This window comes from Colobus angolensis, unplaced genomic scaffold, assembly GCF_000951035.1.
Source record: "Colobus angolensis palliatus isolate OR3802 unplaced genomic scaffold, Cang.pa_1.0 Scaffold30, whole genome shotgun sequence".
NCBI classification, from domain to species: Eukaryota; Metazoa; Chordata; class Mammalia; order Primates; family Cercopithecidae; genus Colobus; species Colobus angolensis.
Window position 1 is genome coordinate 7,351,541 of NW_012116266.1, and position 13,614 is coordinate 7,365,154.

The window sequence follows — 13,614 nt, forward strand, 5'->3', positions numbered from 1 at the left end:
CCTTTTAGGGCCTTATCAAGATGAATAAACTGTATTCATTTTATGAAACTTTGTCTAAAGTTGAGACTATCAGATGTTACTCAGTAGTTGTCAAAATTTATTGGATGCATGCTGACTATGAGTTAAACAGAGCTCTTCAAAGCCCTGGTTTTCTGTATAAGGGCACACACCTGTAAGGCAGGAGTGTTAACCGGCCTGGATTCATGCTAGACTTTATACCAGGTGTTTAGGTTACCTTAGCAAATACTGAGAGTAATCAGTGTTACAGGATTTTCTCAAATGTTAACTAGTCCACTCTTATATAAAACTAGCTAGGTGGAATCCTAGGAAGTTAGCACCACACTAGGATATAGATGTATGTTAAAGCTGGTCCTGAGACATTCACCTTTGAAATACCATCGAAATGTGTGGTTTCATTTTGTTTCTACCCTGAAAGGCTGTAGATAAATTATAGTGACTCATTTATTAAATGCAGAAGCTGCATTTAATGTGTTATATGTTGTTTGGTTAAAACCTATGAAGAAAATGTGGCCTTATAAAGGTATGTATCTGGAATAGAGAGAAGCATTTTAATAACCATTTCAAATAAATGTTGATAACAAAGAGATTAGATAAAATGTGGACCATTGCCACTTTTCTCACTAAAAACATTTTTTTTTTTTGAGACGGAGTCTTGCTCTGTTGCCCAGGCTGGAGTGCACATCTCAGCTCACTGCAAGCTCCGCCTCCTGGGTTCACGCCATTCTCCTGCCTCAGTCTCCCAAGTAGCTGGGACTACAGGGTGCCCGCCACAACACCCAGCTAACTTTTTGTATTTTTTTAGTGGAGACGGGGCTTCACCATGTTAGCCAGGATGATCTTGATCCCCTGACCTCATGATCCGCCTGCCTCGGCCTCCCAAAGTGCTGAGATTATAGGCGTGAGCCACCGAGCCCTGCCACTAAAAAAGTTTTGTAAGTGAATTAATAAAGGCTTTTGACATTTCTTAATTTTATGTTCTAATATGGTAAATATCAAAAGATACAGTCCACATAAGAAAAATAAAGGGATCCCAAGACCAAAACATTTGAGAACTCCTGCCCTGTCCTGGGGTCTCTGCTGCTCTCCTCAGTAACTGCCAGGTTTTGTCTCTCTCCCCTGAGTTATTCCCCTATTTCATATGTATTTTTATGTAGTAGAATTTTTCTAAAACCAATCTCCTTTTCCCAGTCTCCTGCAATGTGCTACTTATGCTCTTGGGCCAAATTTTCCCCTACATTTAATACTATATATCTAAAGCAGACTGAGGCTACAGATTCTGGATAATGATTTTATGTTCTTTTTTTCCTCTTTAATTTTTGCCCTGTAGGCATCTCCAGAATATCAGAAACTGCAGGATTCCAGTTCTTGTTATGAGTGTCTTGCTCTCCATCTCGGCAGGAAAAGGAAGGAAGCAGAATACACACTGGGCTTCTGGAAGACCTTCCCCGGAAAAATGACGGTAAGCCATGCCAATTGTCATTTGTTACCCTAGCAAACAGCAACTGTTTTGATAACAATTGATATCATTTTCTCTGTTCCTCTGTTTATGGTAATAACATTTTAATGACCCCTTTCCTAAAATGTCTAAGGACCATACCAATGGGTACTCTAAATACCTTCTCTCATTTCTAGAAATCCTCTCTGAAGACTTACTCACCTTTAATTTGTTTTTGTTTTCTTTTTAATCTCCTTTGAGCTCTACTTTTGTGAAGTGTTTAGATCCCATATAAATTTAGTTTTTACACCAAGCTAAGCTATGACCAGCAAATTCCCTTAAACGTGATTTGTATCTGTTTTATTTTCTCTTTACATATAAAAATGATTTTGATTGTTTCACTTAGTATTATATTTGTCTTTAATTCCAGGATTCCTTGAGAAAGCCAGAGCGTCGACTGCTGTGTGAGAGTAGCAACCGAGCCCTGTCTCTGCAGCATGCTGGGAGGTTTTCTGTGAATTGGTTCATTCTCTTTAATGATGCACTGGTCCATGCCCAGGTAGGCTGGATTCCTCACCTTAAAAGAATCCCTGAAAGGTGGAATCCTATCCTAATTAACTATACTATCAGTTTATGTTCAAAACTAGTGTGATTTTACTGAAACTGTTGACTAAAACAGACTGTTCAGCTACAGCATGGATTTGTGTATGCACTGGATTTCAGAGAACTTCTGAAGTTTCCAGCTTGAGAATGAGTGTGAGCCATGTGAAGAGGGCCCTGCAGCAGAGATGGCAAAGCCCTTTGGGTTAGCTGTGTTATGGGGACAATGTGGCAGAATTGGTGGCACCTACATGGACTTAACTATTTCAAGGGGTTGTGCAGCAGAGACTGCAGGGCTCGTGTGGGTTAATGACATGAAGGGGATATGGGAAGAGACCCCAAGGTCTACATGGGCTTTCATAAAAGTGCCTCCATGTTCTCTGTTTCAGTTCTCCACACACCATGTTTTCCCTCTGGCCACGCTGTGGGCAGAGCCACTGTCTGAAGAAGCTGGTGGTGTGTAAGTGTGTCCCCCCTCCCCACTCTACCCCGTCCAAGTCTGTCACCTAAGTTGCTTCCTTAAATGTGAAAAAAGGCTCAGGAGGACTTGGGAGACAGTCTCCCCATTCTGCATAATGAGACCCACCTCCCAGCACATTAGACAGTAAAGTAGTCTATTGATAATAAAATGGCCTGTTGCAAAGATCATGGCAAGTCACAATTAGGTGATGAAAAGGCATCTTCATTGCACACATCCCCATCGTTCAACACAGAGCAGAGAATTCTTTGTTCTTTCCACCATGGTGGGACCCAAAACCAAACAAGCGTTTACGTTAATTGACTTCTGCTCCTCTTGAAATAAAGAGGTTGCTTTTCAAATTTGAGGATTGATACTGTGACGACAGGTTGTTAAACCTACTGGTATTTATCCCTGTGAACGTTTTAGGAATGGCTTAAAGATAACTACACCTGAGGAGCAGTTCACTCTCATTTCATCTACACCCCAGGAAAAGGTTAGTCCATTATGGTATTTTCTTTCAATCTTCACCCTGGCTCTTTCTGCCTCTTGTGTAATAAAGAAGAAATATAAATTATTCTTGCTTGACTAATGATGCACAGTTCTGTCTGATAAATCTTCATTAAGCCAAAACTATAGGTTCTTGGTTTTTTTTTTTTTTAATGTGACTTAGTTTTAAACATATAGCAGAGAAATCCAAGAGCCAGTCAATATTACTCCATTAATAGGAATAGCATTAGGACACAAATAATTTATTCACACCAAAGAAAACTAACAGGGTTTAAAGCAATGCTTGATGAATTGTTGCCTTAAGCTTATTGATGTTACTTTTTGCTCCTAGACAAAGTGGCTGCGAGCTATAAGCCAAGCTGTAGATCAGGCTTTGAGAGGGATGTCTGATCTTCCCGCTTATGGAAGTGGTAGCAGTGTTCAGAGACAGGAACCACCCATTTCACGCAGTGCCAAATATACTTTCTACAAAGATCCTCGCCTAAAGGATGCCACCTATGATGGACGCTGGCTTTCAGGGAAGCCTCATGGCAGGTGAAAATGTTGAAGATTTATACCTGGGGTGAGGATGATCATCACATGATAGAAAAAGTATTGATTATCTGAAATATTAGTTGACATGCATTATTCTTTGCTTACGCATTCCAGAGGGGTTTTGAAGTGGCCTGATGGAAAGATGTATTCTGGCATGTTCAGGAATGGCTTGGAAGATGGGTAAGAAAATTGTGTAAAATATGATAGTAAATTCAAGTTCAGTAAGGTCATAAATTATGTTATTTTGTACGCAGAGCTGCTTTTCAAACAAGTAGTAGATTTTTGTTGTTATTTCTTAGAAATGCACATGTATGATCATGAAGAGAGCCAGGAGTGAGGGGTACAGCCTCTGATTTACCTAGACTGGGTCATTTTCCTTGATAGCCGTGTGACCTCAAATTACACAGCCTTCCATCTGTTAAAATGGGGCTATGTTTTCTATTAATTTCTCAGTTGTGAAGACTGAGAACTTTGGTAATGTTAATGGTAGGACTATTGAGACAGTAGTCCCCCTTTACACAAAGGACATAGAAAAATTTTCCTTTCAGTTGTTTTAAGTCATCTTTAATTTCTGTGGTATGTTAAAGGAGAAAATTTCCAAGTGCTATATTATCCTAATGATGTTCTAATGACTTTTTAAAATAAGTTTATCATGTTTTCTAACACTGGAAATGTATTTACGTGATTAGTTTATGACAGTATTTTGTATAATGTTAAGGAAGTAATTTATTTCAGTGTACAAAAAATGTTGGATAGGTGATTTTGTGTGTCTGTGTGATCATGGAAATTCTTGTGATGTGTTAAAGTCTCTTTTTAATGGATTGTTAGAATGAGAAGAGACTTTAGATCATCTCATTTACCCACTGAGTTGCCCCTCTTATTATCCAAATAAAGGATCTGGATACCTGGGTTTACCCTATGGTGGTGCAGGTAATTAGTGACAGAGAGGCGAAGGACACAGGTCTTCTGTTTTTCACCTGACTTATATTAAAATACCATATCTTAGTGTAGTGGGGCTGATGTCCCACTCCTTTTGCCAAACAGCTTAGGTTATAGATTCACCTTAAACCAAGATGCTATTTTAACCCTTTCCTCTTACAGGTGAATATTTTCTCTGTCTTCCTTGTTAAAGTGTTTACCACGATACACATACAAAAGGTGAATATGTCATAAATGCATATTCTTTTGTTATTTTTTCTTTTTCGTGGCAGGTATGGAGAATACAGAATCCCAAACAAGGCAATTAACAAAGAAGACCATTATGTGGGCCATTGGAAAGAAGGAAAAATGTGCGGTCAAGGAGTCTACAGGTAATAACATTGGAAAGGTTGTTGGACTGGTGTTGGTTTTTCATATAACCATGTAAACTTGAATGTTTGCATAGTCAAAATTTCCAAGGTTTAAGTTTTGCTTAGTCTTATAGATAAAATTTAGAGGAGTAAATAAAATTGAAACCCTCTGCGATCTTCTTTTAAAGGTCAACCCCTCATCTATCACAGGATTAAAATACTGGATTATTAAATTTAGTTCTTATCTAAATATTATATACCTTATAAACCATAATTTTCTCATAGAGACTCCTATATGTCTTATCTATAAATTTATCTTATTTTTATTTACTTGATTCTAACGGACAAAACTTTTATTCTTCCCTCTTACAAAAAACTCATTATTTCATTTTCCTGTAAGAGACTAAAAACACATTTTTTTCCATGTTAATGCAAAATACCACCCATGGTGTCTTTAACTTTTTAACTTTAGTCACTCAAAAACGAGGTTTTTTTAATTGGTGAAAAATAATCATATAAACAAATAATTGTAGCTACCAGTGAGACTGAGTATGGTTTTGGATTTTCTAAACTTTGTAAAAATGAGCATCAGAATTCAATGTGCATGTGATAATTATCCATTCTTTCCAACCACAGCTATGCTTCTGGTGAAGTGTTTGAGGGCTGTTTCCAAGATAATATGCGTCATGGTCATGGCCTTCTACGAAGTGGGAAATTGACGTCCTCCTCTCCTAGTATGTTCATTGGCCAGTGGGTAACGGATAAGAAAGCAGGATATGGTGTCTTTGATGATATCACTAGGTACAGTGTTCTCCTTCTTTTCTCACAGTTTAAGCAAATGATTAATTTAAGCACCATGATTATTTAACAAGCAGTTTATACTTATTTTGTCTTTTTCATGGAGATTAGTAAGATTTCTTTGAGTTTGAGTAGGTGAAAAATGAACCTTCTTTTGTGACAAACCCTTTTATTTATTTATTTATTTATTTATTTTTTGAGATAGGGTCTCACTCTGTCACCCAGGCTGGCATGGTACGATCTCAGCTCACTGCAATGTCTGCCTCCTGGGTTCAAGGGATCCTCCTACCTCAGTCTACCAAGTAGCTGGGACCACAGGCACACACCACCACACCCAGTTAATTTTTTGTATTTTTGGTAGAGATGGGGTTTTGCCATATTGTCCAGGCTGGTCTCGAACTCCTGGCCTCAAGTGTTCCACCTGCCTTTGCCTCCCAAAGTGCTGGGATTATAGGCATGAGCCACCTCACCCAGCCTCTTTCTTTTTAAGTTAGCAAACTTTTGTGTAAGAAAAACCTATGCATAGGTTTTATTCTGCTTATTACATTTCAAATGAAATTATTTAGAGTTAAATTCTAGGCCTTCTTTTAAAAATTATATATTTTAAAGTTATCAAGTAACTACCTGGGGTATATACAGATCTGTGTCAGATAGACCACAACATTAAATTCCTCAGAGAACATTACTGAGTGAGATGTCTTTTGCTCTCACCTTGTCCCATATTTGAGGAGACAAAGTTAACTACTTTAACTAGAAAAAAGGCCGGGCGCGGTAGCTCAAGCCTGTAATCCCAGCACTTTGGGAGGCTGAGACGGGCAGATCACAAGGAGATCGAGACCATCCTGGCTAACACAGTGAAACCCCGTCTCTACTAAAAAATACAAAAAACTAGCCGGGTGAGGTGGCAGGCGCCTGTAGTCCCAGCTACTCGGGAGGCTGAGGCAGGAGAATGGGTGAACCCGGGAGGCGGAGCTTGCAGTGAGCTGAGATCCGGCCACTGCACTCCAGCCTGGGCGACAGAGCGAGACTCCTTCTCAAAAAAAAAAAAAAAAAAAGAAAAATGGAATCTATACCAGCCTAGGGTTGATGCCTGGGATCTCCCATGTGATAATTGTCTTTTCCCTACTTTATCATTGTCTTCAGTGCTTTTTCTTTTCTTTTTATTTCTGTGCAGGGGGGAAAAGTATATGGGAATGTGGCAAGATGATGTGTGTCAAGGGAATGGTGTGGTGGTTACCCAGTTTGGATTATACTATGAGGGCAACTTTCACCTTAATAAAATGATGGTGAGTGGAATATTTGCATGTAGTTATTACTAACTTGTTAAAGCTCCTTTGTCCCTAACTTTTTAAGTCATCTTTTGATTAGTTTCTACCTTCTTAGTACTATTTTCCTTCTTTTAAGATTCCATAAGGCTTTGGGGATATGACTGCTTGCACTCTTAAGTGACCCTATTTTATGTGTTGTAATTTTTCTCTTGTTTCTTCTTATAGGGAAATGGGGTTTTGCTTTCCGAAGATGATACTATCTATGAGGGAGAATTTTCAGATGACTGGACTCTTAGTGGAAAGGTTGGAAAGTAACTTTCTTCTTTTTCTCTCTAATAAATTCTAATTTTTTTGACTTTAAAAATAGCTGATTTACATGCCATAAAATTCATCCCTTTCAAGTGCACATTTTAGTAATTTTTAGTCAACATAGCTGTACAAACTACCACCACAATCCAGTTTCAGAACATTTCTGTGACACCCAAGAAAATCCGTTCTGCTCATTCAGTAACTTCCATTTCCACCACCAGTCCCAGCCAACCACTAATCACTCTTAATCACTCTATAGATTTGCCTTTTCTGGGCCTTTTGTATAAATGGAATCATACATGCAGTCTCCTCTCTGTGGCTTCGTACACTTAGCGTAATGTTTTTGTTTTTTTCCATATTGTGGCATGTATAGTATTTGTTCCTTTTTATGACTGAATAGTTTCCCAAAACTACATTTAGTTTATTCTTTTACCAGTTGATAAACATTGAGTTATTTCCAACTTTAGACTATTGTGAATAATGCTGCCATAAACTTTCAAATGCAGTTTCTTGTGTAGACATACGTTTTCATTTTCATTTCTCAAGTAGATGCCTAGAGTGTAATTGCTGCTGGGTTTTATGGTGAATTGATGTTTAACGTATTAAGAAACTGTCAAACTTTTTTCCAAAATGTCTGTACCATGTTACATTCCCATCAGCAATGTGTGAGGATACTAATTTCTCCATATCAATGAGGATACTGATTTCTCCGTATCAAAAAATATTTCTTATTTTCTGTCTTTTTTCTTATAACCATTCCATTGGGTATGAAGTGGTATATCCTGGTTTTCATTTGCCTTTCCCTAGTGACTAATGATGTAGAACATGCTTATTAGTGATTCATATATCTTCTTTGATGAAATGTCTGTTCAGATCTTTGGCCTATTTATAAAATTTTGTTTGTACTCTTGTATGAATTATAAGGGTTCTTTCTGTATTCTGGATACATGTCCTTTATCAGATATGATTTATAAATATTTTCTTGCAGTCTGTGACTTGTCTTTTATTTTCTTAATGGTGTCTTTTGAAATAGAAAAGTTTTTCATTTTAACGAACTCTATAAAAAATTTTATGAATTATGCTTTTGATTTTATGTCTAAGAAGTCTTTGCCTTTTGGCTCACTCCTGTAATCCCAGTACTTTGGGAGGCCGAGGCAGGTAGATCACGAGGTCAGGAGATCAAGACCATCCTGGCAAACACGGTGAAACCCCAATCTCTACTAAAAATACAAAAAATTAGCCAAGTGTGATGGTGGGCACCTGTAGTCCCAGCTACTCGGGAGTCCGAGGCAGGAGAATGGCGTGAACCCGGGAGGCGGAGTTTGCAGTGAGCTGAGATCCCAGCACTACACTCCAGCCTGGGCCACAGAGTGAGACTCCATCTAAAAAAAAATAAAAAATAAAAAACATAAAATTTTATAGTTTTGCCTTTTATATTTAGGTCTGTGATTCATTTTAAGATATCTTTTGTATATGGGTTGAGTTATGTGTCCAAATTAATATTTTTGCATATGGCTATCCAAATTTCCCAGCACCTTTTCCCGTTGAATCTTGGCACCTGTGTTGACCAGAAAATGTGTTTATTTCTGGTCTCTCAGTTATATTTCACTGATCAACATGTCTCTCCTTGTGTTAATACCACACCATCTTGATTACTGTTGATTCCTAGTAAGTTGTGAAATCAGGAATATAAGTCCTCCAAATTTGTTCTTCTTCAAAATTGTTCTGGCGAATCTAGATTCTTTGCCTTTTCATATAAATTTTAGGACTGGCTTATCAAGATTCTGCAATAAACCTTGCTAAGATTTTGATAGAGATTGCATTGAATCTATAGATCAATTTGGGGATAATTGCCGTCTTAATAATATTGACTATTCCAACCCGTGAACATAGAACATCTCACAGTTTATTTAGATCTTTAATTTCTCTCGGCAATGTTTTCTAGGTTTCAGTGTACACATCTTGCCTTTCTTTGGTTAAATTTGTTTCTAAGTGTTTTATTGGTGCTATTGTAAAGCATTGTTTTCTTAATTTCATTTTCAGATTGCTCATTGGTATATTTAAAAAATGTAGTTGATTTTGTATTTTGTTCTTGTATCCTAAAATCTTGCTGAATTTGTTTATTAGTGTTAGTATTTGTGTGTGTGTGTGTGTGTGTGTGGATTTCTTAGGATTTCTTGCATACAGAATCATATCACCTACAAGTAAATACATTTTTTGCTTCTTTCTTTATAATATGGAAGGCTTTTATTTCTTTTTCGTGTCCAGTTGCACTGGCTAGAGTCTCCTGTGGAATGTTGAATAGAAAATATTAAGATTGGACATCTTTACATCGTTTTCTATTTTAGAGAAAAGCTTTTTTTTTTGAGATAGGGTCTCACTTTGTCACCCAGGCTGGAGTGCAGTGGTGTGATCTCAGCTCCCTGCAGTCTCAACCTCCTGGGCTCAAGTAATCCTCCCTCCTCAGCCCCCCAAATAACTGGGACTACAGGCACATGCCACCATGCCTGGCTAATTTTTTTTTTTTTTGTAGAGACAGGGTTTCACTATGTTGCCCAAGCTGGTCTCAAACTCCTGAGCTGAAGCAATCCACCCACCTCGGCCTCCCAAAGTGCTAGGATTACAGGCATGAGCCACCATACCTGGCTCAAAAGTGTTTTTGTTAAAGTGCTTTTCCGTTGTCTGTTGAGATGATCATTTGGTTTTTATCATTTATTCTACTAATATGGTATATTATATTGGTTGCTTTACTGATGTTAAACCAACCTTGCTCTCCTGGGATGAATTGTACTTGGTCATGGTGTATGATTTTTTTATATGTTGATGTTGCTGGGTTTAATGCCAATATTTTGTTGAGGATTTTTGCATTCATATTTGTGAGAGGTAATGGTCTGTAGTTTTCTTTTATTGTGGTGTCTTTGTCTGTCTTTGATATCAGGATAATTGTGGCCTCATAGAACGAGCTGAGAAGTGTTCCCTCCTCCCCTATTTTCTGAAAGTTTGCGAAGCTTTGTTATTATTTCTTCTTTGAGTGTTTGGGAGAATTCACCAATGAAGTCTTCTGGGCCTAAGCATTACTTTGTGAGAAAATTTTTAATTTCTAACTCAGTTTTTTTACTTGCTTTAGGTCTATTTAGATTTTCTATCTCTCATTGAGTCAGTTTTGGTACTTTTTGTCTTCCTAGGAATTTTTCTATTTCTCTATGTTATCTGCTTAGTTGGCATAAAGCTGTTCTCTTAGTATTCCATTCTGTCTTCACATGTTTGTGATGCTGTAATAAAATATCATAGACTGGGAAATTTATTTCTTCACAATTTTGCAAGCTGGGAAGTCCAAGATCAAGGCAACAGCATTCCCTGTCTGGTGACGGCCTTCTTGGCTGAGTTCTCACATAGCAAAAGATGGAAGGTCAGAAAGGCCTAAGATAGTTCCCTCTGGCACTTTTCTTTTTGTTTTTTTTCTTTTGAGACAGAGTCTTGCTCTGTCACCCAGCCTGAAGTGCAGTGGCACGAGATTGGCACACTGCAACCTCCACCTTCTGGGTTCAAGCGATTCTTCTGCCTCACCCTCCTGAGTAGATGGGATTACAGGCGTGTGCCATCATGCGCAGCTAATTTTTGTATTTTTAATAGAGATGGGGCTTCACCATGTTGGTCGGGCTGGTCTCGAACTCCTGACCTTGTGATCCACCCACCTCGGCCTCCCAAAGTGCTAGGATTACAGGTGTGAACCTCCGCGCCCAACCCTCTGGCTATTTTCTAAGGCACTGTTCCATTCATGAGGACACTGTCTTTAATCACTTCCCAAAAGACCCCACCTCTTACAACCATCACCATGGGGTTTAAGTTTCAGCACAGATTTTAGAGGAGACACTTTCAAAACATAGCACCTTCTAACTTTTTTAATTCTATAGGCTGGTAGTAATAACCTGTTTCACTCTTGATTTTATAAACTTATGTTTTCTCTTTTTTGCTTGATTAATCTAGTTAAATGTCAATTTTGTGTATCTTTTCCAAGAAGCAACTTTTAGTTTCATTGATCTTTCTTTATTTTTTGTTTTCTATCTCATTTACTGATTTTTGCACTAATCTTTATCATTTCCCTCCTCTTTCTTGCTTTGGGTTTAGGTTGTTAGTTTGTTCCTCCTTTTGTAATTTTGTTAGGTGGAATTTTACATTACTGATTCGAGATCTTCCTGAAAAGATAGGTGTTAACAGCTATAAGTTTCCCTCTAAGCACTGCTTGTAATTTACATCATCCCCTAAATTTTAATATATTGTATGGTCATTTCATACAGTTCAAAATATTTTCGAGTTTTCCCTGTGTGTGTGTTTTTTTTTCTTTTACCCATGGATTATTTTCATATACTCTTTGAGACATGCATGTGCCCATATTTTGTTTGAGATTTAAAGAGTTAGAGACTGATAAAGAGCAAGTTAAAAAGGAAAACAACCATTTAGTGCTTTTTTTCTCTTGATTTTAAAAATTGAGGGCTGGGCATGGTAGCTCATGCCTGTAATCCCAGCACTTTGGGAGGCCAAGGTGGGTGGATCACTTGAGGTGAGGAATTCGAGACCGGCCTGGCCAACATGGTGGAACCCCGTCTCTACTGAAAACACAAAAAATTAGCTGGGCGTGGTTTCGGGCGCCTGTGATCCCAGCTATTTGGGAGGCTGAGGCAGGAGGATCACTTGAACCCAGGAAGCAGAGATTGCAGTGAACCAAGATCGCACCATTGCGCTCCAGCCTGGGCAATAGAATGAGACTCTGTCTCCAAATAAATAAATAAATATTGAATATATTTCCTCTAACCCCACATTTTATTCTCTGACTTTACCTAGGGAACACTGACTATGCCAAATGGAGACTACATTGAAGGTTATTTTAGTGGAGAATGGGGATCTGGGATAAAAATCACTGGAACCTACTTCAAACCTAGTCTGTATGAGAGTGATAAAGACAGACCTAAAGTTTTGTGAGTAACTAGTGTTAATTCTGGATTAATTATTGAATGTTTGGAGTTGTCTTGCTTTTATCAAAGCTGGTTAATATTTTAAAAGCAAAATCAAGTTCTTAAAGTCTTCTTTTTTATTTTATTTTATTTTATTTTTATTTTTTGAGACAGGGTGTCACTCTGTCACCAGGCTGAACTGCAGTGGCGTGATCATGGGTCACTGCAGCCTTGACCTCCTGGGTTCATGTGATCCTCCTGCCTCAGCCTCCCAAGTAACTGGGACTACAGGCACCCACTACCCTGCGTGGCTAATTTTTCTAATTTTTATAGAGACTGGGTCTTGCTATTGCTCAAGCTGGTCTTGAACCTGAGTTTAAGCGATCCTCCTGCTTCAGCCTCCCAAAATGCTGGGATTACAGGTATGAGCCACTGCACCTGGCCAAAGTTGTCTTCTTTTTTTTTTTTTTTTTTAAACAAGATGTAACCGCCTTGAATTGTCAACTGACACTACTTTAGATGACTAAATCTATAGTCTTGTCTATAGTCTTGGTTTACATTATAAGCCTTAAAGCATGGATGTTTAAAAGGAAAGTTCCACATGTGAGAGAGAGTGTTTTTTTTTTTTTTGGAGATGGAGTCTCGGTCTGTCGTCCAGGCTGGAGTATGGTGGTGCCATCTCAGCTCACTGCAGTGTCTATCTCCCGGGTTCAAGCGATTCTCCTGCCTCAGCCTCCCAAGTAGCTGGGACTATAGGCACACACAACCATGCCCGACTAATTTTTTGTATATTTAGTAGAGACAAGGTTTCACCATGTTGGCCAGGCTGGTCTCAAACTCCTGACCTCAAGTGATCTGCCCACTTTGGTCTCTCAAAGTGCTGGGATTACAGGTGTGAGCCACGGTGCCCAGCCTGAAAGAGCATTCTGAGATGGAATCTGTACACAACCTGATTTTGAAAAGTAAAGAACATATACACACACACACCCACCCACCAAGTGGAATAGTAAAATCTGCATATATGAGGGAAAAAAGGCAAAATCTAAGTATATTATGCCCAACCCCATTGCATTTTTGACTTTATTCTCTGTTCTCCCACCATCTGTCCCTAGATGTGGCACAATCACAGAAGTGGACAGTTTTTGGCATATGTCTATTTTTCTTTATTGATTGCAGCTTGAATTTTATTATTATATTTGGTAGCACCTCAGTTTTTTTTGTTCCTAAGGATATGTTTTCTGTACATGTTTATTCTTAGAGTATTTTAGAACCCAGTATGTAATGCATTTTAAATTCTTATTATAAGATGTGCAAGGTTCAGAAAGTCCTTGTTCTAACAGGAATCAATTTTTATTTTTATTTATTATTTTTTAAATTTTAAATTTTTTTTTTTTTTTCTGAGACAGAGTCTCACTTTGTCGCCCAGGCTGGAGTGCAGTGG

General features: G+C 38.2%; 1 protein-coding gene across 1 annotated transcript in view; it reads left to right on the forward strand.

Annotated features, from left to right (window-relative positions):
- ALS2 (amyotrophic lateral sclerosis 2 (juvenile)) overlaps positions 1–13,614 on the forward strand; it is a gene marked incomplete at its 5' end in the record, with an annotated part of 63,793 nt that overhangs the window by 33,180 nt on the left and 16,999 nt on the right. Inside the window, 11 exon segments of the mRNA XM_011949930.1 lie at positions 1,349–1,480; positions 1,887–2,015; positions 2,446–2,516; positions 2,943–3,009; positions 3,355–3,557; positions 3,672–3,737; positions 4,769–4,867; positions 5,483–5,647; positions 6,819–6,930; positions 7,138–7,215; positions 12,064–12,197. Coding sequence (XP_011805320.1) covers positions 1,349–1,480; positions 1,887–2,015; positions 2,446–2,516; positions 2,943–3,009; positions 3,355–3,557; positions 3,672–3,737; positions 4,769–4,867; positions 5,483–5,647; positions 6,819–6,930; positions 7,138–7,215; positions 12,064–12,197 — 1,256 coding nt within the window.